We start from the raw sequence: 22,609 nt of genomic DNA on the forward strand, positions 1-22,609 counted from the left end.
TCTTCGGCAAGGGTTTAAAAAATCCGTTGAAAGGGGAAAGCTACGAGGGTTGAGGGTTTCGAGGATCTGGCGACGGCGTCGGCGAACGCGCGGGCGATGGAATCGCCGCGCGACGCGCGGCGTGGCGAAGACGAACTATCCGCGCGCGGTAGCGGAGCGAACGCGAGGCGCGCGTCGATCTTCGACGCGCGCGCGGCGACGACGGCTCGAATGGCATTTCAAAAATGTAACAATTCAAAGCGCGTTGCGCGCCGTGCGCGCGCTTCTGCTCGTCTCCACTCTCGTCACGCCCTGCCGCGCGCTCGTCTCGCGTCGTCGCACGTTGCCTTCTAGATTACACAGTCATAGACATCGGCTGATCCTCGCCCGGATGTCGTTCATCGCGGCCCCACGCTCGGAGAAGAGCTTACTTCTTCACTGGCTTCTTGCCGGGGGTCATCTTTTTCGCGGCGCCGAGCGACCCCAACCCGCTCTTCGGGTTCTCCGGGGACGTCTTCCACTTCGCCGCGCACTTCGCGAAGATTTCCTTGGGGTTCATGCCCGGGGTCTCGGCCTTCACTTCCGCGACCGCCTTCTTCATGAAGAGGTTGAACGCGGTCGGCGCTCGCGGCGCGCGCTTCTCCTTCTTCTTCTTGATCGGCTTCCCGTTGTCGTCCACGAGCTCGCCGCTCGCGCCGCGCTTGCCGAGGACGACGCCGCCGGCGAAGACCTTGGAGATCTCGATGCACGCTTCGCCGATCTGGGCGAAGAGAGGAGCGAGCTTAGCGGAGTCGGACATGGTGTTTGATTTGACTTGTGGCGTGCGTTTAGGACGCCGCGCGGGAAGAATGGCGTCGGGCGACGAACGGGGCGCTTTCAAGAACCCTCGTTCAACGGAACTTTCAGCCGCCGAACGGACCCCTCGACGCGCTCCAGTGCTTTCGAAACCGACCTCGGGCTGGACGGACGAACATGAAATAGATGCCACCTGGAACGTACGCGTCGCCTCGCGGGAACCGCCCGCAGAGCCGCCCGCGCGACGACCGCGTCGCGATGGAGAAGGTCAAATCCATAAAAGCGAAGGTCGCGTCCGGCTCCGAGGCGCTGCTGAAGAAGGCGAAGGAAGAAGCGGTGCGAACGCGCGCAGCCTCGTCGCGAAATCGAAGTCCACGTCGCTCGCTTCCCGTCTCGGCTCGCGCGTCCCTCGTCGCCCCCGCCCCCGCCTGACCTCCGAGCCAAAACCTCGTCCTCTCCGCGCGCGCAGGCGGAGGCGAAGGAATACACGAAGAAGAAAGCGGTGGAGCTCAAGCCGAAGCTCAAGGCTGCGCTCGCGAAGGCGGAGCCCGCCGTGCAGGAGTTCTTCAAGAGCCCGACCGGGGAGTTTCTCAAGAACAACCCGAAGGCGGTGATCGGCGTGCTGACGGTCCTCGCGTTCATCGGCATCCCGGGCGCGGGGCCGCTCGCGGCGTTGGTGAAGATCGCGGGGCCGCTGCAGGCGGCGCTGCCGATCATCATGACGATGGCCGCGCCCGCGGCGGCGTTGTTAGTGTGACGAGCGCGAGGCGGGACGGGAGCGCGGGGCGACGCGAGGTATATACTGTAGAAAGGCGGGCGAAGCGAGCGAGGCGCGCGCGGCATCGTGTATTCGTATATTAGCATCGCGCGCTTCCGCGCGGCTCGATCAGAGTTCGCCCTCCTCCATCTCCCCGTCCTCCGCCGGGGGCGGCGGCGGCGGCGGCGGCGCGCCGAACCCCCCGCTATCGCGTCGCCTCCGCCCACCACCGTCGCGGTCGTCTCTGCTCCGGCTCCGGCTCCGCTTCCGGTCGCGGTCGCGGTCGCGGTCGCGGTCCGACCGTCGCGAGTCGCGGTCGCGGTCCATCCGTCGCGAGTCGCGGTCGCGGTCGCGGTCCCTGCTGCGGTCCCTGTCTCGGTCTCGGCTGCGATCGCGCGGCGCGCGGTCGCGGCTGCGATCGCGGTCGCGGCCGCGATCGTCGTACCCGCCGCGCCTAGAGTCGCGTCCTCCCCTCCCGCGGTCGTCCCTTCTCCCGCGGTCGTCGTATCCCCGGGGATGGTCCCTCCCGCGCTCGTCGTATCCCGGTGGCGCGTACCCGCCGCCGCGTCGGTCGTCCCCGCCGCCGCGGTATCCGTCCCCCTCGGACGGGCGGTCTCGGGAGTGATACGCTTGGTCTCGACCGGAGACGAGCGAGTTTTCGTGCTTCGCGCCCTTCCTTGTGCGCCCTAACCCGCCGCCTAACCGCCGCGGCTTCCAGTCCGGCACCGTCCGCCCACGCTCCGCGTCGACGACGACGCGCTTGTTCTCGATCCGCCGCCCGTCCGCTTGTTTATACGCCGTCTTCATGTCGCTCTCGCGGTTGTACTCGATAAACGCGTACCCGCGCGGCTTCCCCGTTTCGACGTCCTCGACGACCCTGACGCTCTTCACCGGGCCCCACTGCTCAAACTCGCGCCGCAGCTTGCTCTCGTCGACGTCGTACGAGAGCCTCCCCACGAACAACGTCTTGTACGGGTCCGAGTCCTTCGCTTTCGGGTCTTCTTTCGGGTCCCACTTTTCGATAGCCTCTTCCAACGCGCGCGCGTTTCTCTCCTCCGCCGCCATCCGCCGTCTCAGCTTCTTCTCCTCCTTCGTCTCCTTCTTCTCCTTCGGCGCCGGCGGCGGATCGTCCGCGGGGTCCGTAAACTTATCCACGTACGCCGCGACGCCGGTCATCGGCTGCGTCTTCTTCGGTTTCGCCGGCGCGGGCATGTACTCCACCGGCGGCCGCGGGACGAACAACGCGAGAAGCGACGGCGTGAGGCCCGTCTGGTGCGCGCCCGCCGCGCCCCCCGGGGCGGCGCGCATGCCCATCATCGCCCCGGGGGGACCCATCGGTCGGAGTCCCATCCCCATCCCCATTCCTGGGGGTCGCATCATCCCGGGGGGCATCCCGGGGGGCATCCCGTACCCGGGCATCATCCCGGGCATCATCCCGGGCATCCCTGGCGGGCGCATTCCGGGGACGAACGCTCCGGGCGGGGGCGGGAGCCCCGGTCGGAGCGGCGCCCCCGGGGGGCCGAGGCTCGGCGGCGCCTGCTTCAGCATCTCGCCCCGCTCGCCCCGCGCGCGCGATCAATCGCGTCGAGGTTCGCTGAGAGGCTCGCGGAGCCGGAGCCGACGCGCGATCGGGGCGAGAAAGATCGCCGAGAAGGGAACCCTAACGACGAATCGACCCGCCCGCTGATCTGATGATTCGACGCGCGTTCGCGGCGCGCGAACGGCGAGCGGCGCGACGGTCCCGACGCGCGCGCGCGTTCGTGACGGGGTGTAGAACGTGCGACGCGAGGCGGACGTGCTCTCGACGCGCGCGTTCGGCTGTGACGGACGCGCGCGGCGACGCGCGCGGAAGCCCTCGGACGTCGATCGGAATCCCAAACCCGCGCTTTCGGCGCCGCGCGGGGGCGCAGTTCTGTTTCTCTGCTCATCACTGCCCGCGGGCGGTTTTCAAACGATTTTGAACTGCGGACGTCTTCCGCGCCTCGCCACAACGAGCGTCGCGCGTATCACACACGCGCGCCACACGTCGAGCGACGCGTCGAGACTTTCAGTCTCGTTCCTCGCTTCTCCCGCGCTCGCGCACTCCCCGCGCGCGTCGCCGCACGCGCGCGTCGCAGCGCACGGAAAGAAAACTCCGCGCGCGCACGTGTGGGCACCGCTCCGAAGACGATCGCTCGAGCGGGCTCGCACGCGCTCGCGCTCGTCCGCCGCACCCTGAGCGTCTGGCCTTCGACGGTTCCCTCGAAGGTTCTCTCGTCCTCGAACGCGCGTCCGTGTCCTCGCGCGCGACCCAGAGGCGGCACGCATCGCGCGACCGCGACGTCGTCGGGCGACGTCGCCGACGGAGGCTTCAGACCTGATACCGCGCGCGCGCGCACCACGATGAGCGACGCGAGCGCTCCCACGACGCGGCCGTTCCAGGTCGTCGTCGCCGCGACGAAGGGCGACATGGGCATCGGCCTGGACGGCGCGCTCCCGTGGAGGCTCCCGAAAGACATGGCGTACTTCAAGTCCGTGACCGCGACCGTCGCGGAGCCCGGGAAGCGAAACGCGGTGATCATGGGACGGAAGACGTGGGAGTCGATCCCGGCCAAGTTCCGGCCGCTCCCCGGTCGCCTCAACGTCGTCCTCTCGAAGTCCGGCGCGCTCGTGGAGTCGACCGGGTCGGAGAACGCGGCGCCGGCGAACGGCACGCCGAGTAACGTCCTCCCGCCGAGCGTTTTGTTGCAGCCCTCTCTCGAAGCCGCGCTCGCGACGCTCGGCGCCGGCGAGCACGCGGAAAACGTCGAAAAAATCTTCGTCGTCGGCGGCGCGCAAGTCTACGCGGAAGCGATGGCCTCCCCCGCGTGCCAGGCGGTTCACATCACGGAAGTCACGCCGCCGAAGGACACCCCGGACGCGTTCAAGTGCGACACGCACATGCCGCCGGTGGACATGGAGAAATTCAAACTCTACGCGTCCGCGCCCCCGGTGAACGAAAAAGAAGGCGCGAAGATTCAGTTCCTGTCCTACGTCGCGAAAGACGCCGCCACGGGGAAGTTCCGCATCCCCGGGAGCGTGTCTCTCCCGCCCGGCGCGGTCGCGAACGGCGTCAGGCACGAGGAGCTGCAGTACCTCGATCTGATCAGGGACATCATCGAGTCTGGGAACGTGAAAGGCGACCGCACGGGCACGGGGACGATTTCGAAATTCGGAACGTCCATGCGATTCGACTTGCGACGGTCGTTCCCGCTCCTCACCACGAAGCGCGTGTTCTGGCGCGGCGTCGCGGAGGAACTTCTGTGGTTCGTCGGCGGGAGGACGAACGCGAAGGAGCTCCAGGACAAGGACATCCACATCTGGGACGGCAACGGCAGCCGCGAGTACCTCGACTCCGTCGGGCTGTCCCACCGCGAAGAGCAAGACCTCGGGCCGGTGTACGGGTTCCAGTGGCGACACTTCGGCGCGGAGTACACGGACATGCACGCCAACTACGACGGCAAGGGCGTGGACCAGCTCGCGGAGGTGATCGACAAGATCAAGAACAACCCGAACGACCGACGTATTCTGCTCACCGCGTGGAACCCCGCGGCGCTGAAAGAGATGGCGCTGCCCCCGTGCCACATGTTTTGCCAGTTTTACGTCGCCAACGGGGAGCTGTCGTGTCAGATGTACCAGCGCTCGTGCGACATGGGCCTCGGCGTGCCGTTCAACATCGCGTCGTACTCGCTCTTGACGTGCATGATCGCGCAGGTGTGCGGGTTAAAGCCCGGGGATTTCGTGCACGTCATGGGCGACACGCACGTGTACAGCAACCACGTGGAGCCGCTCAAGAAGCAGCTGCTGTGCGAGCCGCGGCCGTTCCCGACGTTGAAGATCAATCCGGCGAAGACGGACATCGACTCGTTCGAGTTCAGCGACTTCACGATCGAGGGGTACGACCCGCACCCGAAGATCGAGATGAAGATGGCGGTGTGATGAGGAGCGTGCGTTGCGTTGCGTGTGAACGTATGGGACGCGAGCGTTACTTTGAATAGTGTAAGTCCCTACGTATTATAACAGAGAAACGATCCAACTTCATGAACCCCTCACCTGTCGCGCCTTTAACTTCGCCGCCGCCGCGGCTTGCTTCTTCGCGAGTTTCTCCTCCCTCGCGCCGATCGACTTCGGATCAAAATCCGCGGGCAAATCGAGCGTCTCCAACGTCTTCGCCCACAGCGCCGCCGCGGCGTCGTCGTCCCTCGCGTGCTTCGACGGCGGCCTCGCGCGACAGTCGGACGTGAAGTACGGAGCGATCCCCGTCGACGCTCCGTAGTCGTCAACGAGCGCCTCGTCCCTCGTCGCCGCCCACAGCGTCGCCCGCGCGCCTTCCGCGGGCGTGAGCAAAAAGTTACTCATTATGATCTTATACGCGACCTGCACAAACTTAGGTAACGTCCGAACGACGCCGGTTATGATATTCCCCGGGTGCACCGCGAGCGACCGCACCAGCGCCTTCTCCCCCGTGTTGACGTCGACGCCGTCGTCGTTCACGCCCAGCCGCCGTTCGAGCTCGCGAACGAACAGAAGCTCCGCGAGCTTGCTCTGCGCGTACGCCGCGCGCGCGCCGTACTTCCTGTTCACGAAGTTCGCGTCCTCGAGATCCACGCCGTGGGAAAACTCGTGGAGTTTGCTGCACACAAACACGATCCTCGCGGGCCCGCTGTCGTGGCTTCTCCCGTAGGACGTGTACGAAAACGCCTCGTCGAACTCCCGCAAGCTCGCGCCCGCGCGCTTGAGCGACGGCAGGAGGAGGAGCGACAGAAGCGCGGGGGCGAGGTAGTTGGTGCCGTAGTGCTGCTCGTGCCCGTCGGACGTGAAGCGATGCGCGCCGGACATGTCGAACACCCCGGCGTTGTTGATCAGGCAGTGAATCGGAATCTCTCGCGCGTTGAGCGCGCTCGCGAACGCGCGGACGGAATCGAGCGAGTCCAGATCGAGATGCATCACCTCGCACTTCACGCCTCTGCCGTACTTCCCTTTCTCTTTCTTCTCCCTCGCTTCGAACGCCTTCACGAGCTCCTCGCCCCTGGACACGGTCCTGCACGCTAAGATCACCTTCGCGCCGAGGAGCGCGAGCGTCTCCGCGGTCGTCGTCCCGATCCCGGACGTCGGGCCGGTCACGACGAACGTCTTCCCTTCCACGGCGGACCACTTGCACGCGCGCTTGGGGTCGGCGTACAGGTGCCACGTGTGCGGGCGCTGGAGCATGACGTCGTTCACGACGCCGAGCCACGTCCCGAGCCAGGACATCGCGAGAAGAAGCGCGGGCGGAGGGTGGGCGCGACGCGTCGATCGATCTGATCGAAACGCGGGTCAGGTTTCGTCTCGCGAACAGAAGTTCATTTTTTCCCCTCCGCTCGCTCCAGCTGTCGTCCTCTACGTGTTCGATGCATGCGCGCTACTCCATCCCCGTCCTCTCTCTCTCTAATCGCTGTCCTCCTCCCACCGCTCGAGCTCGTCGTCCTCCTCGACCGGCATCCGAACCATCAACCCCACCGCGTCCGGCCCGCGCACCGCCTGTCGGTCGTACCGAAACACCAGCTCGACGTGCCTCCCGTGCCCCGCCACCCCCACGAGCGCCCTCGACGGATTCGACGCCACCCCCGACAAGCTCCGGCGCAGCGTCCGCGTGCCGACGTTCGCGACCGAGGCCTCGCCGCACGCCTTAGACTCCGCGAGCCGCTCGCACGGACCCGCGCTCTCGTCCTCCAGCCCCGGCTGCGTGCCCGTCCCGCGTCCCGTGCCCCCGTCCCACGCGCCGCCGCCGCCCGCGCGCGAGGACTCGTATCGGTCCTCCGACGCGGGGAGCACGCCCGCGCCTCTGAGGGTCGTCGTTCCGTCGTTCACAGCGACGTCGGGGTGGAGATGTGAGGCGTCAGTGTTTGAAGTCGAAAGGCGTCGCGGCGTGTTGGGATCGAAAGCGAGGGGTTGTTGGGCGGAGAGAAACGCCGGGAGAGAGAGTCCTTAAGGAACGGCGCGCGCCGCGCGAAAGCGGTCGTACGGGGACCACAGCGGTGTCATCGGACGGAACGCGCCTGAGCTCCGCGCCGAGCGCGACGTGCCCTCCCTTGTTCGTCGTGAGGTGCAGTGACCCCGCCTTCGTCGTCGCGAGCTCGACGACGTCCCCCACGGCTCGGAACCGCTCCACGGCCGCGTGCGCCGCCTCGGTCGCGGCGCGATCGAGGCACAGCCAGTAGGGCACGTCCACGACGTTGGCCTGGACGATCGTCTCGAGGTCCTCCACCTCGCGGCGATTCAGCGGGCCCGCGAGCGGGACGTCTTGCACGACGTCCACGACGCCCTTGCTGTCGAAGCACAGGAACGGCAGCGACGTCCCGGGCGCGACCTCGCGCTTGATGAGCTTGACCTCGACGTGCGTCGCCTCGGAGCCGACGAGGCCGCGCAGGACGCGGCACAGCGACGCGGGCTCGAGGCGCACGCCGATCTTGTTATCGTTCGCGGACTGCAGCAGGCACGCGTCGAAGACTTCGTCCTTCAAGAGATCCGCGTGTATCTCGATCCCGCCGGACTCGGCGTGGTTCTGCACGAGGTGGATCGAGTTCGGGGTGAACAGGACGCTGAGCTCCTTGCCGAGCTTGTCGAATATCGGCGCGAACCGTTCGAGCCACTGCACGCCGACGGAGGAGAACGTCGCTTTGAACTTCATCGGATGTTTTTTTCGTCGCGTTCGCCGCTCCTCTTCTCGGACGAATCAAATCGAACCCGCCGCAGCACGCCGCGCGTCCCGCCGCGCCTGGAACGAGCGGATCCGACGCCGGCCAGCTCGTGAGGAGCGGTCGAAGCGCGCGACTCCCCGGCGGGCGGCGTGGGGACGCGCGACAAGCCGGGCGGCTGCCCCGCGGTTGTGACGAATCTCGAAGCGAGCGGCGCTTTATTTCAGGCGGGGCGGGGGTGCCCAAGTTTCCCGCCCGAGCGCAGTTTTTCGAAATGTAGGCACACCAGATCCATTCTTCGAAGCGCGCGAAGCGATGGAGCACTCCCCGAGGCCGGCTCCTCCTCGGGGAGTAGATCGCGGCGGCGGCGGCACATCCACGTCGGACGGCGGCGGCGGCGGTCCCGGCGGCGGCGGCCTCGCCGCGAGGCTCGTCGCCGTCAAGGCGAAAATCAAAACCTGGGAACACGCGTTCACGAAATCGCGCGCGCGGCCGCCGACGAGAGAGGACACGACGCCGGAGGTCGGGGAGATGTACAAGGAGTACCAGCGCCTGAAGGCGGCGATCGAGAAGGAAAATAAGAGGCCGTCCTCCGCGGGACGAGGCGACAAGACCGTCGCGCCCGCGGTTCGGAGCTCGCCGAGATCGCGACCGCAGAAGCCTCCCGCGCCCGCCGCGCCGCTGCGCGACGCCAACCGAAGGAAACCGACGGCGCTCGCGTCGCGGCTGCCCGCGCCCGCGGACAGCAGCGACGACGACGACGACGACGACGACGACGAAAGGATCGAGGCGACGCCGGTGAAGACGACGACCGCGCGGGGACCGGCCGTCGCGTCCGCGCCGCAGCGTCCGCCGACGTCGCCGATGTCGCCGCCGCCGCGTCGGTCGCCGAGGAAACATCCCGCGTCCCCCGCGGCGACGGCGCTGCCGCGACCGAGCCCGTCGAAGGTGTCCGCGCTGCCGCCCAGGAAAGCGGCGGCGATCCTGTCGACGTTGGATCCTCTCGCGCGCGGCTCGGGGCGAGGGCTCGGGTTACCCCCGTTAGTCCGGCAAGGGTCCGGATTACTCGCCAGAGGCGGCGGCGGCGGCGGCGGCGGGTTCGCGCGCATCGCCGCCTCGCGCGGCGTCTCCGCGACGACCGCCGCCGGCCGCCCGGCGTTTGATCCTCTACTCTGCGACACTGGCGCGGTGCTGAGCGGCTCCGCGGTGCGCACCGGCGCGGGCGCGAGTCGCGCGCCGGAGTCGCTGTCGTCGTTTCTCGGCGAGGACGCGGACGCGCGCGCGAAGGCGCCGATCGTGATGCCGGTGGCGCCTCCCGTGAAGAAGACCAAGCAGAAGGCGCCGCCGATGCCGGTGTACGACACGTCGCGGAAAGGGCGAGGGAAGGCGCGCGAGGACGAGATGCTCGCAGAGCCGGACGAGGACGAGATGCTCGCGGCGATGGAGGCGGAGGAGGAGGACGCGCCGCCGCCGCCGCCGCCGCCGGCGGACGACGACGAGGACGATTACGCCGCCGCGGCGGCGAGGGCGTCGGCGGCCGCGGCGAAGAGGGTGGAGGCCGCCGCGGCGAAACGCGCCAAGGCGAAAGAGTCGAAGGCGACCAGGGGAGGGGACTCGGACGACGGCGGGGACTCGGACTACGCCGAGAGCGGCGAGGACGACGACGAGGAGTTCGAGATCGCGACCGCGGCGGGTAAGAAGCGCCGCCGCGCCGCCGCCGCCGCCGCCGCGCCGAAGCCGAAGCCGAAGGCGCCGAGAGCGAAGGCCGCGAAGTTGACGGTTCCGACCGCGGCGACGGAGCCGGCGAGACCGACGACCGGACGAGAGCGCGCGGACGCTCGCAACGCCGCGGTTCTCGCTGCCGCCGCGGAGGCGGCGGCGAAGAAAAAGAAACCGAGCGGAGGGAGCAGGGCGAAACCGTCCGAGGCCATGGACTGGCGCGCCGCCGGGGACGAAGCCCCGGACGCGCGCGCCGCGGGCCTCGCGGAGAGAAAGCCGACGAAGAAGACGATGTGCAGCGGGAAGGGCAACTTCGTGAAACTGAACCTGAAGCAAGGGTGGAAGAGCAAGGGGGTCAAGAACGGCGCGCCGAAGAAACGCGTCGGCGGGAACGCGCGATACGGCGGCGGCACGCGCGGACGACGGAAGCAAGCCCCGGAGCCGACGGAGTGCGGGCAGTCGCTGTGGCACGCCGGGGACTGGGCGGACAGAGAGAAAGCGGCCAAGGCGAAGGAACGCGACGCCAACGCGGGGAGGAAAGCGGCGATCGAAGCGCCGGCGGTGAGACCGAGCGCGGCGCAAATCGCCGCGGAGGAAGCGCGCGCGAAGCTCGAGAAGCCGAGCGACGCGCTCGCGAGCGCGTGCGCCGCGGCGCTGAGGGACCCGACCGAGGACGCACTGACGGACATCCTGCGGAGGGCGTTCGGGCACGAGAGCTTCCGCCCCGGGCAGCTCGAGGTCATCCGACGCGTCCTGCGCGGCGGCTCCTCCCTCGCGTTGCTTCCCACAGGCGCGGGGAAATCGCTGACGTATCAGCTCCCCGCGCTTCTGTTCCCGGGGCTCACGCTCGTCGTGTCGCCGCTGCTCGCGCTGATGTCGGATCAGCTGAGGGGGCTGCCGCCGGCGCTCCCCGGCGCGGCGCTGCGATCGGACCAGTCCTTGGACGCGCTGTTTCACACCCTGGACGAACTCCGGGCGGGAAAGTTTAAGGTGCTCTTCGTCTCGCCGGAACGGCTTCTGAACGAGCGTTTCTTGAGCGACCTGAGAACGGTCCCCGGCGGCGTCTCGCTCGCCGTCGTCGACGAAGCGCACTGCGTGTCGGAGTGGTCGCACAACTTTCGTCCGGCGTATCATCGCCTCGGGCGCATTCTCCGCGCGCGCTTACGCGCGGACTGCCCCGTGCTCGCGCTCTCCGCGACGGCGACGGCGCGCACGGAGAAATCCCTGCGCGCGCAGCTGCGCATCCCGCGGGAGGGCGTGCACAGGAACGACGTCATACGTCCAAACTTGATCCTTTCCGCGATGCGCGTTCCGTCGAACTCGAGGGAGGCGACGCTGTTACACTTCCTCGAGAGAGAGCCGATGCACGGGAAGGGCTCCGTAATCGTGTACACCGCGTTTCAAAACCAAGCGGAGACGGTCGCGGCGTACCTTCAAACGAGAGGCGTCGGCGCGAAAGCGTACCACGCCGGTCAAGATCCGAGAGACCGCGCGCGGACGCAAGCGCAATTCTTCTCCGGATCTGTCCGCGTCGTCGTCGCGACCGTCGCGTTCGGGATGGGCCTCGACAAGCCGGACGTCAGAGCGGTGGTGAATTACTCCCTCCCGCGGTCGCCCGAGGCGTACATCCAGCAGGCGGGACGCGCGGGGCGGGATGGTTTACCCGCGCGGTGCGTCTCGTTCATCGACCCGAGCGATTACTGCCGGCTTCGGTCGTTATCGTTCACCGACGGCGTCGACAAGAACGCGGTGCACAGGCTGCTAGAGACGGTGTTCTTAGGGAAGAGCGCCGCCGCGGGCGCGGGCGGTGCCCGAGGCGGGAAGAAACCCGTCGCCGGCGCGATGAGCTGCTTCGCGCACTCCGGCGTCGAGTCCGGTCTCGGCGACGGCGACGACGACGGCGACGGCGTCCCCTCCGTCGTCGGCGCGCTGGTCGTGCAGCAGCTCGAACGCGAGCTCGACATGCGCGGGGAGGTCATCGAGACCGTGCTGTCCTGCCTCGAGTTATGGGACGCCGACGCGGTCAGACGACGCTGCGCGGCGGCGACGGCGGCGGCGGCGGCGACGACGGCGGCGGCGGCGGACGTGCACGACGACGACGACGACGGCGGCGACGGCGACGACGGTCTCGTCCGCGTCTTGCCCGACATACGAGCGACGTGCGAGCTGTCGTTCCACGGCACGCCCGCGGACGAGCTCGCGTCCCAGTGCCCGCTCGTCGCCGCGGTCCTCGCCATCGGGGGCAAGCCGAGGCAGGGGAAGTACAGATTCAGCGTCGCCGCCGCGGCGAGGCACATGCGAGACGGGCTCGAGCAAGTCCAGGCGCAGCTTCAGGCGCTGAGCGCGAACGGGCAGGCGGCGTATCGATTGGAGGACCGCGCGGTGGGGTACGAGATTCGCCGAGCGCCGCCGACGGATCTGCGCCCGTTATCCGCCGCGCTGGTGGACCACCTGACCGCGGTCGAGGCGTCCGCGGTCGCGAAGCTGGACACGGTGTACGGCGCGTTAGAACGCGCCGCGGACGCGGAAGACGACGCGTCGCAGGGCGCGTCGTTGCGGGTCGCGTTGGAAGCGTACCTCGGCGCGGGCTGCGGCGCGGGCTGCGGCGCGGACGCGGACGGCGCCGCCGCCGCCGCCGCGGTCGCCGCGGAGCCGCCCCAAGCGATCAACACGGAGGAGCCGACGAGCCTGCGCGCGGACGCGCGCGAGCTCCTGAGCGAGCGACACGGCGCGAAAGCGGGCGGCGCGGGCATCATGTCCGCGAGAGCGGTCGCGAGGGTTTTGCACGGGTTGGGCTCGCCCGCGTTTCCCGCGCAGGAGTGGCGGCGGCACCGTCTGTGGGAGCGGCACGGCTCCACGGACTTCGCGCTCGTCATGCGCGTCGCGAGCGAGGAGCTGCTCGTCGTGCGCGGAATCAAACGATGAACAGGCGGACGGTGCGATAACCTAAGATGCGATAGAGAGCGCACGACGTGCGAGCGGAGGGATGAATACTAGACTACGTCGGTTGTTACGAAGGCACGGAAGAACATCCTGTCCGTACGAGCTATACTCGCTCGCGCGCTCTCGACCTCCGCCGTCAGGTTGGCTTCGGTTTCTCTCGCGGGTCGACGAAATACCTCACGAACTCTTGCTTCGTGACGACCTTCCTGGAGTCCTTCTCGAGCTTCGCGAACGCTTTCGCCATCGCCGCGCGCGCGCTCTCCGCGTTTTCGCCCTCGGCGGCGACCGCGCCTCGTTCCAACAGTTTCGAAACGCGGTCGTCGTCCCCGAGCGCGGTCATGAACGCTCGAATTTCAATCCCGCCGCGGTCGTCCACGTTCACGATGTCGTACACCTTCCCCAAGTACTTCTCCTTCACCAGATACGTCCTCGCCGCGAACAAGCTCTGCGTGTTCAGCAGCGGGTTCGCGAAGAACCCCGTCACGGAATCTTTCGTCTCGGTGAACTCTTGCGCCATCTCGTCCCCGGTTTCCTTCAGCCCGCGCGTGACGACCGTCGCGCCGTCCACGACGCCGTCCACGACGATGTTCGCGCCCTTCCCGACGCCGTCCACGACGATGTTCGCGCCCTTCCCGACGCCGTCCACGACGATGTTCGCGCCCTTCCCGACGCCGTCCACGACGATGTTCGCGCCGCCGACGACGCCGTCCACGAGTAACCCTCCTCCGGCGCCGACGGCTTGTCCGACGCTCAAGAGCCCGTCGCCGACGGCGGCGATTGGCTTCGTCAACGTCGCCAAGACGTCTCTCTGAAACTCCGCGATGATCTGCTTCAAGAGCCTGTCCGCGCACGCCTTGCCGAGCTCCCCCGTCGTCCCTTTGAACCCGTCGATCATGTGCGCTCGAAACGTGAACGGCGACGACGCGACCGCCGGGATGTGAAACGCGCAGTCGATGAATTCCACGCGACGCACGTCCAGGGTCAGCTGTCGGTTCCGAAGACGCGACTCCTCCGTCTCCGCGGGCGCGGGCTCGTTCACGCGCTCGAGCAGCGTCACGAGCGCTCTGAGTTTATTCGTCACCTCCGTCCCGGCCGCGGTGATCCCAGACGCGATGTTCCCGGGGAGGTTCATCGCCTCCGCGGCGGCGGCGGCGAGCTTCGCGTCGATCGCTTTTTGCGCGGCGGCGAACGACTCCCCGACGTCGCTGAAGAACCCCCGCGGGGACGAGACTTCATCTTTGGACGCCTTGGACGCCGCCGCTTTTGATGCCTCCTCGTCTGTCGCCGCCGCCTCTGGCGCCGCCTCCGCCGCCGCCGCCTCCGCCTCCGCCTCCGCCTCCGCCGCCGCTCGAAACACGCCGGCGAAGTTTCGAATTTTCGACAACGCGCCGGCGTCGTCCGGGTCTTGCGCCTCGTCCACGTGCACGACCAAGCCGTGGATCGCGATCAACTTCACCGCCGCGGTGAGCCACCCGACGACGAAGTTCCCTCGGAGGACGCGCACGCCGAGCAGGCTGAGCAAGTCGCACTCCACCACCGCGCACTGCAGCTTCATCAGAAACGGCGCGTTCGCGAAATTCGCCGCGGGGGAATTGCCGATCGTCAGCCCCTCGACGCTGACCGTGTTCCAACGCAGGCGGACCCTCCGCGCGCTCACCTCGGGCGTCAGCATCCCTCGGAGCTTCGTCAGCGCGTGCCTCGTCACGTACGCGTCGAACGCGCGCGCGATCGCGCCGCGGTTGAGCCACAGCGCGGCGAGGACGAGCGCGAGGGTGGTGGCGAAGAGCGAGACGAGCCGCGGCCACGGGAGGCGCCAGGCGAACGCCGCGAGACGGCCGAGGAGAGAGTATCTCCGGTGCGCGTCCTCGATCACGCGTATCTCCGCCGCGGCCGCGGCGACCGCGGCCGCGGCGTGCTCGACCGAGTCCGCGACGCCGCTCGTCATCGGAGGCTGAGCGCGTCTCGTTCTGGCGCCGGCGAGGCGCTGCGAGTGTCATGTCTAACGAAACCGACGCCGACATTAAAAGGACGAGTCGCGCGACATCACTTCCCGCGGCGCGATGGAACGGCTGCTGCGGCAGCAAAACGACCTCCTGAAATTCGGGGAGGACCTCCTGCGCGATGCCGGTGCGAAGATGCGCGCCGCCGGCGCGGACGCGTTCGCGCAAGCGTGGGACAACGCCGTCGGCTTCGCGCACGCGGTGGACTGGACCGAGCGATGGATCCTCGTCCTCCTCGCGACGCATCTCTGCGTTCTCGCGACCGCGATCGCGCTCCGCGAGTCCGAGAAGGCGCAAGCCGTCGTCTTCATCGCGGCGATGACCGTGATCTTCCTCGCGGAGCGCGTCAACGGCCTCGCCGCGACGCACTGGCGGTCGTTCTCGAGGCAGAATTACTTCGACGAGCGAGGCGTGTTCGCGAGCGCAGTGCTGTCGGGGCCGCTGCTGCTGACGCAGTTCGTCGTCCTCGCGAACGTGCTTCGCATGATGGTCCGCGAGATGATCCGCACGAAGCGCGCGGAGCTCAAGTGGCGGCATCGGAACCGACGGAAGCGCGAGGAAGAGGCGGGGGACGGGACGGACGCGGCGGTCGGCGGCGACGGCGGCGAAGATAAAAAGCATCGGTAGGTAACATTTAAGTCGTCAGCGACGACGGACGCATAGATAGACGCGTGTATGATAGACAGGTAGTTCTCAAGACGGCTCAGCCGGCATCACGCGTCATCGTCCCCCGTCCGTCTCGTCTTGTCGTCGCGCGGCGCGTCGACGACGACGACGCGCCTCGGTCTCATGGTCGTTCTATACAAGCGAACGTCGGGGTTGAAAGGCGTCAGTTGGCGTTGAAAGGCGCCGAGGGCGGGGAATGAAAGCGAGGGGTGGGCGGAGAGATGCGCCGGGCAAAGTCCTTAAGGATCGGCGTTCACCACGCCAACGCGGTCGTATGGGAACCAGTGTATAGAACGCACCTCACTCCACCGGGCTCCCCGCGACGGACACGAGATTGATGCAGTACCGGTTCCCCGATCGATCGGGGAGGTTGTGCCCGAGGTGCGTCCCGTCCACGGACACCGCCTCCCCGTCCTTCAGGCATCGAACGTTCTCCCAGACGACCTCCTCGTCCCTGAACGACGGCCACCCGTGCGACCGCGACTCCTTCTCGAACGCCTCGAACGACCGCCCTCGCGGCGCGATGAACAGCGGCTTCCCCGTCACGGAGTCGTAGTACGTCGTCTCCGTAGTACGGTCCACCTCGGCGAGGAAGTTGGTCGACGTCCAGTACCCCGCGTGCTCGGCGTAGTGGCGGTTGAAGGAGCAGATCTTGTCCGCGGTCTGCGTCGAGCATCCCCACTTCAGGTTCTTCTGCACCGGCGCCGGGGAGGTTCCGTGCGCTTTCTGCGACATGACCTCCTCGCCGCACACGATCGGGAGCTTCACGCCGTCCGCGACCGGCGCGCCCTTGCAGCCGTCCGAGAGGCTTTCCTCCATGCCGGAGGACGCGGAGGACGCGGCGGCGGCGCGGGAGGTGGTGGAGGCGCGCTTGGGCTTGACGGCGAACGGGAGGTGCGCGCGAATGGACGCCGCGAACGCGGACATCGGGTTGGGGTGGTCGCTCGTGGTTGCGTCGGCGGCGGAGCGCGCGGCGATCTGACGACGAAGCCCCGTCGACGTCACCCGTCTCAAAACAGTGAGTGCCGTGACAAACAACTCAGATCTCGTTTCCGAGACCTGCGTCCCCGGCGCACCGTCAGCAGCGCCCGGCAGTCACCGCGCGCGCACGGCGACCTCGCCGATCGCACCGCGACGAGAGTTTCCCCGCCGCGATCCCCTCGCACGCGCGACGCGCATCGATCCACCCGCCCTCCGAACGCGCGCTGCTGGTGCGCGCGCGGCCCCTCCCCTCTCGAGCCCGCGTCGCGGGTCTATCATCCCCGCCCGCTTTTTCGCGGGAGAAAGGAAAGGAAGCGCGAGCGCGCGACGCGCGAAAGGGGCGCTCGCCGTCGCGACACGTCCGCCGCGCGTCCCCCGTCCCGAGTCTTCTGACCGCCCCCTCGCGCGTCCCCGCTCGCGCAGAACGACGACACCCTCCACCTGAACCGGCGCGTAACGCCAACCTCACGCGCGCCGCACCGCACCGCGCGTCGCATCCACACAGCGCCTTACCCTAGTAGCTACTACTAGGTTGACAACGACGACGACATCGCCGACGCGGACGAACGACCAGAGTGATGTCGCTCCTCACCCCGGAACAGCGCGCGATATTCGACGAGACCGTGCGCCTGCGCGCGCTCGAGGTCCTAAACGGCGGCGAAGAGCCGATCGCGAGCGCGCTTCCGCCGGACGCGAGGCACGGGGACCACCCGCACCCGCATAAACCCGGGTCGAGGGTGAAAAAAGCGGAGCAAGAGCAGCGACACCGCGCCATCAAAACCGCCGCCGTCGACGAGGCGAACCCGGTCTTCGCGCTGGACTCGAACGACCCCAACTACGACAGCAGCGAAGAGCCGAACCACACGATACTGAAGGCGATACCACGCGCGTTCCCGCGGACGGACGTCATCGTCGCGTACAAGGCGTCGACGGCGTCCATCGTGAAGGAGTACTTCGACTCGGGCGACGTCGCCGCGACGGCGGCGCTGCTGGACGACACCGAGCAGCCGCTGTATCAGGTGCGTTCTATGCACTGGTCACCATACGACCGCGTCGGCGTGGTGAACGCCGATCCTTAAGGACTTTTGCCGGCGATTCTCACCCCACCCCTCGCTTTCAACGCCCGCCCTCGACGCGTTTTAACTCCGACTGACGCCTATGAACTCCACCCCGACATTCGCTCGTATGGAACGACCCTCAGCACTACTTCGTCAAGCGTCTGGTGACGATGTCCATGGACCGCGGCGCGAAGGAGAAAGAAGCCGCCGCGGTGCTTCTCAGCGCGCTGTACCCGAACCACGTCTCGAGCCTGGAGATTCAGAGAGGATTCGAACGGCTCGTCGAGAGCGTGGACGACTTGGCGCTCGACGTGCCCTCCGCGGCGAGCGACCTCGCGATGTTCATCGCGCGCGCGACCGTGGACGATATCCTCCCGCCGGCGTTCATGCACACCCTGGAGGGTTTGCTCCCCGGTCTGAGAGGGGAGGGGAAGCACGCGTTCGAGACGTTGAGGATCGCGCGCGGGCATCTCGACGGGCGGCACGCGCACGAACGCGTGCTGCGCGGGTTCGGCGTGGACTCGTCCAAGTCCCCGATCGACGCCGCGAAGACGGCGATTCAAGACCTTCTGACCGAGTACCTCGACTCCGGGGACGTCGCGGAAGCGCGGCGGTGCCTCCGAGCGATCAACGCGAGGTACTTTCACCACGAATTCGTGAAGAGGGCGCTCGTGTTGTGCATCGAAGCCGTCGTCGGGGATGAGACGGCGCCGCGGTTGCTCGGGCTCTTGAAAGTGCTGGGCTCCAGCGGGGAGGTGAGCGCGTCGCAGATGGCGCTCGGGTTCGATCGCATGGCCGCGGTCGTGGAGGATCTGAAGCTCGACGTTCCAAACGCGGAGACGCGCATGGAAGGTTTGAGGCTGATGGCGAAAGAGGAGGGGATCCACCCGATGCGGGACTGACCCTCCGCGGAACTCGACCAGACGTCGTCCACCGAGTGACGAGTCCGCGCGGTTGTACGAGTACCGACGACGAAAGAACAGACGTTGTACTAACGAATACGAGTCACGAGACAGCAGCCGCGAATTAATCGTACGGCGTGTCCACCGCCTCCGCTCGCGCGAGGAAATCCTCCGCGCTCGCGACGTCCCCCGCGCGCCACATGTCCGTGAGCCACGTCCACCCGTCGCCCGCCATCGAATCTTTGTAATCCAAAAACTCCACCGCGTGCTCCCAGCTCGGCTCCTCCGCGCAGTATTCCCTCGCCCTCTTCGGGTCCAACTCGAACACTCGCTCGAACAACTTCGCGAGCGTCGCCGCGTCCGTCGCGCCGTCGATCCCGTCGCTCCCGCGCGTGCTCAGCGCGCTGAACACCAGCTCCGCGCACGCCGCCGCCGCGCCTCTGAGGGTCGTTCCGTACAAATGTAGTTCACCGGTCAGTTGAAAGGGACCCACGCGATCAAATGTTGAAACCGGGCGATGGGTGAAAAACAGGACGTTTGTATAGAACGCACCTGAGGTCCGCAACGCGCCCAGCCTCGGTCAACGCCGACGCGAACCCAAAGTTCATCAACCGCACCTCGAGCTCGTCCGCGTCGGCGTCGCGCGTCGTGCTCACCTGGAACGCGGTCGCATCGATCGCGTTGTGCGCCACCCCGCGCTGGTGCACCGCCGCGACGGCGGCGATCGCGCCTCGCGCCGCGTTTCGCACGTATCGATGCCGCGGGCCCAACCCGACGTCGCGGACGCGCTGTATCGGGGGCCACCACGGCTGCGCGTCGTCGCGCTTTTCCTGCCGCGCGCGCGGATAGTCCGCGAGCCTGGTGAGGCCGCCGCGTCCCCATCGCTGCACGGTCCACAGGCTCCTTTTCGGCGTTCCGTACCCGCCGCCTTCGCCGACGGCGGCGGAGGAAAAATAAGCGATCAGCGGCGCGACGGGCAACGACGCCGGGTCGAACGCCTCGCCGTACGGCGTTCCCTTCGCGTCCACGCCGATCGTGCTGTCGTTCGGATCGCCGTACAGCTTCATGTACGCCTCCACCTCCGCGTCCGCGAGCGCCGCGGCGGGCGCGTCGACGTACTCCTTGAGGAGGACGTCCGGGACCGCGCTCGTCGCGTCTTCAGTCGCGGAATCCGCGCTCCATCCGATCACCTTCGCGGCGTAGAGCTTGATGACGACGTCCGTCGACGCGATCGAGCCGCCGGAGACGGAGAACGAGTCCGGGACGCAGCCGTCGTCGCCGCCGCTCCACGACAGCGTGCGCTCGTTCGAGACGCCGGTCGGCTCGATCGAGTACGACACGGTGCCGAGCGAACGGAGGATCTCGAAGTCCTCCGCCTCCGCGCGCATGAGCGCGGTCGCGACGGAGCCGCCGAGGCGGCGACGCCGCCGCCCGGGGCGCGTCGACCGCGAAGAGCAGGACGCGCGGCCGTCGAGCCCATCGACGCGGCGCGCGAGCTGTCGCGCGACCGCGGGACGCGCCGCGGTGGCGCGAGACATCCCTGCCCTGCGCGCTGACGTGTGCGCGTCGCGTGTCGTCAGGTCTGGTCGCGTCGACTCGCGTCGTCCCGAGAGCGACGAAATCCCGGGAGCGCTCGACGCCGGACACTCCGCGCCGCGCGGCGGGGCGGGGATGCCGCCGCCCGCGGAGCCGAAGCCGAAGCCCCCCTCCGCGTTCGCGAGGCTCAAGCGCGCCCTGCTGGCGCCGATATTCGGCAAGCCGCCGAACCCGCCCGCGTCCGTCGACGTCGTCGCGCGGTCTCGCGAGCTCCGCGTCTCGTGGCGACCCGGCGAGCGCACGTCGCCGCACAACGCGGACGAGTACGTCCTCGAGGTGTCGTCCGCGGAGCCGAGGGTGCCGTTCGCGGAGTTCTACCGAGGCGAGGCGTGCGCCTTCGTCGTGACGAGGCTCCAGCCCGAGCGACGCTTCGACGTTCGCGTGCGATGCGTGAACCGATCGGGGGCATCGCGATGGCGCGCGATCGAGAACGTTCGCACCGCGCAGGTCCCCGTCGGGTGCGGCGGCGTCGGACCGACGACGCGTCCGGGAGAGACGTACGGTTGGGACCAGACCCCGACGACGGTGGAGCTTCGCGTCCCCGCGCCGGACGGGACGACGCCGAGGGACGTGCGCGTCGTCGTGAGGACGCGGCGGTTGGAGGTGTCGTGCGGCGGCGAAATCGTCGTCGCGGGGGAGCTCTCCGGGGACGTCCTCTGCCAGGACGGGGACTACGAGTGGGAGCTTCGCGACGCGGGCGAGGGGGGGGACGGCGCGAAGGAGGTGTTCGTGACGCTAGAGAAGAGGGTCGCGGCGGAGAACGTGGACGAGAAGTATCGACCGGAGGCGCAGTGGGCGAGCGTCTTCGCGGGCCGCGAGCACCCGCGGGTGGACCTGCTCGAGCTGCGGTGGCTTCGGGACGTCGACTACCGGCCGCCACAGGACGCGAGGAACGTCGAGGAGGTCGCCGCCGCGCTGCCGGGGATGCGAATAGACACGTCGAGGGATAGTACGAGAGAGCGCGGGAGCGACGGCGACATAGGGGACTGGGGGGGGAACTGGAGGAAGAGCTCCGCATGACGATGACGCGCGGCGTTTTCGTATTTCATTTCATTCGCGACCAGACTGATGCGCTCCCTCCCGTGCGCGTACACGTGTACATACACGTGGTGTTCCCTCCCATTTACAGCGGCTCTTCTTTGATCTTGACGACCCCACAGTTTGCGTGCGACGTCGTGAACACCCCCACGAACATGTCGTCCCACAGCGCCTCCGCCGCGGACTTGTACCCGAACGCCCTCTTCTTGAACGCCTTTATCGCCGCGCGTTCCTCCGCGGCGGCGGGGAACTCCTTCTGCGCGAGGAGGCAATCCGCGAGGTAATGCAGCCACAACGCGTTCGTCTTCGGGCAGTGCTCCTCCCACCTTCCTTTCGTCGCCTTCCGCATGCGACGGTACGTGTCCGACTGGCAGTGCCCGGACGGTCCCTCGAACAGCTCCGGGTCCTGACCGAGGTCGCAAAACGCGACGTCGCCGCGGCTGTCCAGATCGAGACGCGACAGCGTGAAGTCGATGACGTTGACTTCGAGACCGTGCAGCGGGTACGTGATGTCCACGCCGTTGATCCTCGCGGTTCGTCGCTCGTCCGCGCGCACGTTCGCGCGCGACAGCAACACGTTCCCCCAGTGCAAATCTCGGTGCTCGAACCGCATCGCTTCCTCCGCCACCGCGAGCGCGACGGTAACCTGAAGCAGCGTCGACCTCGCCTCCGCGTACGACCTGAGCTTCACGCGTTCCAAGTCCACGCCGCCGTCGTCGCACGCGAAGACGACGTACAGCTGTTCCGGGTCGAAGTTCGCCGGGTTCTCGTTCTCGCTCGTCCTTAATTCGTCGTACGCGGTCCACGCGTCGAGAAGCGACGGCGCGTACGGCCCGCGGCACACGGCGACAGCCTCCGTGCGGATGAAGCCCTGCGTAAAGTTCGTCGGCGCCGCCGTCGACGCGCTCGCGTTTTCGTCGCCATCGGCTCTCAACGCGGTGAGCCGCTTCGCGATCGCAGCCTCAGCCTTGATCTGCGCCGGGCCAATCTGCGGCTCGCCGTTGATGAGCGCGGCGCCGCCCATGGGAACAATCTTGAGGACGATCCCTTCGCCTTTGAACGCCTCGCCGTACGTGCCTTCGCCAATCTTCTTCACCGTCCCGGCTTCGCCCGTGAACCGCTTGATCGCGTCTCTCATCGGGAGCACGTCCGCGTCCGTCTGTCCGCACTCCCTCAGGAGCAACGCCAGCGGCGTGAGCTCGTCCACAATCTCCGGCTCGCTCTCGTCGTCGCTCACGGGTTCCTCCTTGATCTGCACCGGGTGGGGCGCGACGGCGACGGCGACGGCGACGCCCGCGTCTTCGAGCTTCACCTCCGCGTCCTCGGGTTCGGGTTTCACCGTCGGAGCCGCCGCCGCGGCGACGGACTCCACGGGCTCGGGTTTGATCTTGATCTCCGCGAGCGCGGCGGCGACGTCGTCCACCGCCGTGACGGGCGGCTCGTCTTTCGCCGGTTCCTCCTCCTCCTCCACCTCCTCCTC

At 68.0% G+C, this 22,609-nt stretch overlaps 13 protein-coding genes across 13 annotated transcripts; 6 read left to right on the forward strand and 7 right to left on the reverse strand.

Annotated features, from left to right (window-relative positions):
- Positions 1–406: 406 nt before the first annotated feature.
- Positions 407–778, reverse strand: MICPUCDRAFT_56453 (uncharacterized protein; the record flags this gene model as incomplete). Its single annotated transcript, XM_003057322.1, has 1 exon — positions 407–778. One exon carries the CDS (start codon positions 776–778, stop codon positions 407–409), a length of 372 nt encoding a protein of 123 aa, XP_003057368.1.
- A 254-nt stretch (positions 779–1,032) lies between these two features.
- MICPUCDRAFT_56454 (uncharacterized protein) lies at positions 1,033–1,531 on the forward strand (the record flags this gene model as incomplete). Its single annotated transcript, XM_003056850.1, has 2 exons — positions 1,033–1,110; positions 1,244–1,531. 2 exons carry the CDS (start codon positions 1,033–1,035, stop codon positions 1,529–1,531), a joined length of 366 nt encoding a protein of 121 aa, XP_003056896.1.
- A 129-nt stretch (positions 1,532–1,660) lies between these two features.
- Positions 1,661–3,079, reverse strand: snRNP (U1 small nuclear ribonucleoprotein; the record flags this gene model as incomplete). Its single annotated transcript, XM_003057323.1, has 1 exon — positions 1,661–3,079. One exon carries the CDS (start codon positions 3,077–3,079, stop codon positions 1,661–1,663), a length of 1,419 nt encoding a protein of 472 aa, XP_003057369.1.
- An 834-nt stretch (positions 3,080–3,913) lies between these two features.
- On the forward strand, positions 3,914–5,588 carry DHFR-TS (bifunctional dihydrofolate reductase-thymidylate synthase; the record flags this gene model as incomplete). Its single annotated transcript, XM_003056851.1, has 1 exon — positions 3,914–5,588. The coding sequence occupies one exon, from the start codon at positions 3,914–3,916 to the stop codon at positions 5,486–5,488; it is 1,575 nt and encodes a 524-aa protein (XP_003056897.1). The 3' UTR covers positions 5,489–5,588.
- Positions 5,588–6,802, reverse strand: FEY (forever young-like oxidoreductase; the record flags this gene model as incomplete). The annotated part of the gene is made up of 1 exon (XM_003057324.1): positions 5,588–6,802. One exon carries the CDS (start codon positions 6,800–6,802, stop codon positions 5,588–5,590), a length of 1,215 nt encoding a protein of 404 aa, XP_003057370.1.
- Positions 6,803–6,878: 76 nt separating this feature from the next.
- Positions 6,879–8,381, reverse strand: MICPUCDRAFT_62422 (uncharacterized protein). The gene is made up of 2 exons (XM_003057325.1): positions 7,588–8,381; positions 6,879–7,373 (listed from the first exon to the last, which is right to left on the reverse strand). The coding sequence occupies exons 1-2, from the start codon at positions 8,217–8,219 to the stop codon at positions 6,977–6,979; spliced, it is 1,029 nt and encodes a 342-aa protein (XP_003057371.1). The 5' UTR covers positions 8,220–8,381; the 3' UTR covers positions 6,879–6,976.
- Positions 8,382–10,584: 2,203 nt separating this feature from the next.
- On the forward strand, positions 10,585–12,846 carry MICPUCDRAFT_636 (uncharacterized protein; the record flags this gene model as incomplete). Its single annotated transcript, XM_003056852.1, has 2 exons — positions 10,585–11,715; positions 11,950–12,846. Coding segments are annotated over 2 exons (2,028 nt in total), but the record flags the coding sequence as incomplete, so codon positions are not given.
- Positions 12,847–13,024: 178 nt separating this feature from the next.
- MICPUCDRAFT_56460 (uncharacterized protein) lies at positions 13,025–14,833 on the reverse strand (the record flags this gene model as incomplete). The annotated part of the gene is made up of 1 exon (XM_003057326.1): positions 13,025–14,833. The coding sequence occupies one exon, from the start codon at positions 14,831–14,833 to the stop codon at positions 13,025–13,027; it is 1,809 nt and encodes a 602-aa protein (XP_003057372.1).
- Positions 14,834–14,948: 115 nt separating this feature from the next.
- MICPUCDRAFT_56461 (uncharacterized protein) lies at positions 14,949–16,391 on the forward strand (the record flags this gene model as incomplete). The annotated part of the gene is made up of 2 exons (XM_003056853.1): positions 14,949–15,686; positions 15,854–16,391. The coding sequence occupies one exon, from the start codon at positions 14,949–14,951 to the stop codon at positions 15,513–15,515; it is 567 nt and encodes a 188-aa protein (XP_003056899.1). The 3' UTR covers positions 15,516–15,686; positions 15,854–16,391.
- A 556-nt stretch (positions 16,392–16,947) lies between these two features.
- On the forward strand, positions 16,948–18,600 carry MICPUCDRAFT_49520 (uncharacterized protein). Its single transcript, XM_003056854.1, has 2 exons — positions 16,948–17,554; positions 17,737–18,600. The coding sequence occupies exons 1-2, from the start codon at positions 17,114–17,116 to the stop codon at positions 18,493–18,495; spliced, it is 1,200 nt and encodes a 399-aa protein (XP_003056900.1). The 5' UTR covers positions 16,948–17,113; the 3' UTR covers positions 18,496–18,600.
- On the reverse strand, positions 18,552–20,033 carry MICPUCDRAFT_62428 (uncharacterized protein; the record flags this gene model as incomplete). Its single annotated transcript, XM_003057327.1, has 1 exon — positions 18,552–20,033. The coding sequence occupies one exon, from the start codon at positions 20,031–20,033 to the stop codon at positions 18,993–18,995; it is 1,041 nt and encodes a 346-aa protein (XP_003057373.1). The 3' UTR covers positions 18,552–18,992.
- A 133-nt stretch (positions 20,034–20,166) lies between these two features.
- MICPUCDRAFT_56465 (uncharacterized protein) lies at positions 20,167–21,111 on the forward strand (the record flags this gene model as incomplete). Its single annotated transcript, XM_003056855.1, has 1 exon — positions 20,167–21,111. The coding sequence occupies one exon, from the start codon at positions 20,167–20,169 to the stop codon at positions 21,109–21,111; it is 945 nt and encodes a 314-aa protein (XP_003056901.1).
- A 103-nt stretch (positions 21,112–21,214) lies between these two features.
- MICPUCDRAFT_62429 (uncharacterized protein) lies at positions 21,215–22,267 on the reverse strand (the record flags this gene model as incomplete). Its single annotated transcript, XM_003057328.1, has 2 exons — positions 21,215–21,562; positions 21,698–22,267. 2 exons carry the CDS (start codon positions 22,265–22,267, stop codon positions 21,215–21,217), a joined length of 918 nt encoding a protein of 305 aa, XP_003057374.1.
- Positions 22,268–22,609: the final 342 nt, after the last annotated feature.

The sequence above is a fragment of the Micromonas pusilla genome (genome assembly GCF_000151265.4).
Source record: "Micromonas pusilla CCMP1545 genomic scaffold MICPUCscaffold_3, whole genome shotgun sequence".
Classification (NCBI taxonomy): domain Eukaryota; kingdom Viridiplantae; phylum Chlorophyta; class Mamiellophyceae; order Mamiellales; family Mamiellaceae; genus Micromonas; species Micromonas pusilla.

Excerpts from the sequence above, each read along its gene's own strand:
- MICPUCDRAFT_62422 (XM_003057325.1), bottom strand. The coding sequence starts at position 8,219 with ATGAAGTTCAAAGCGACGTTCTCCTCCGTCGGCGTGCAGTGGCTCGAA. Across the intron at positions 7,374-7,587 it reads GCGCTCGGCGCGGAGCTCAG|AGGCGCGGGCGTGCTCCCCG; the intron begins GCGCGTTCCGTC and ends GACGACCCTCAG.
- MICPUCDRAFT_49520 (XM_003056854.1), top strand. The coding sequence starts at position 17,114 with ATGTCGCTCCTCACCCCGGAACAGCGCGCGATATTCGACGAGACCGTG. Across the intron at positions 17,555-17,736 it reads CCGAGCAGCCGCTGTATCAG|CACTACTTCGTCAAGCGTCT; the intron begins GTGCGTTCTATG and ends AACGACCCTCAG.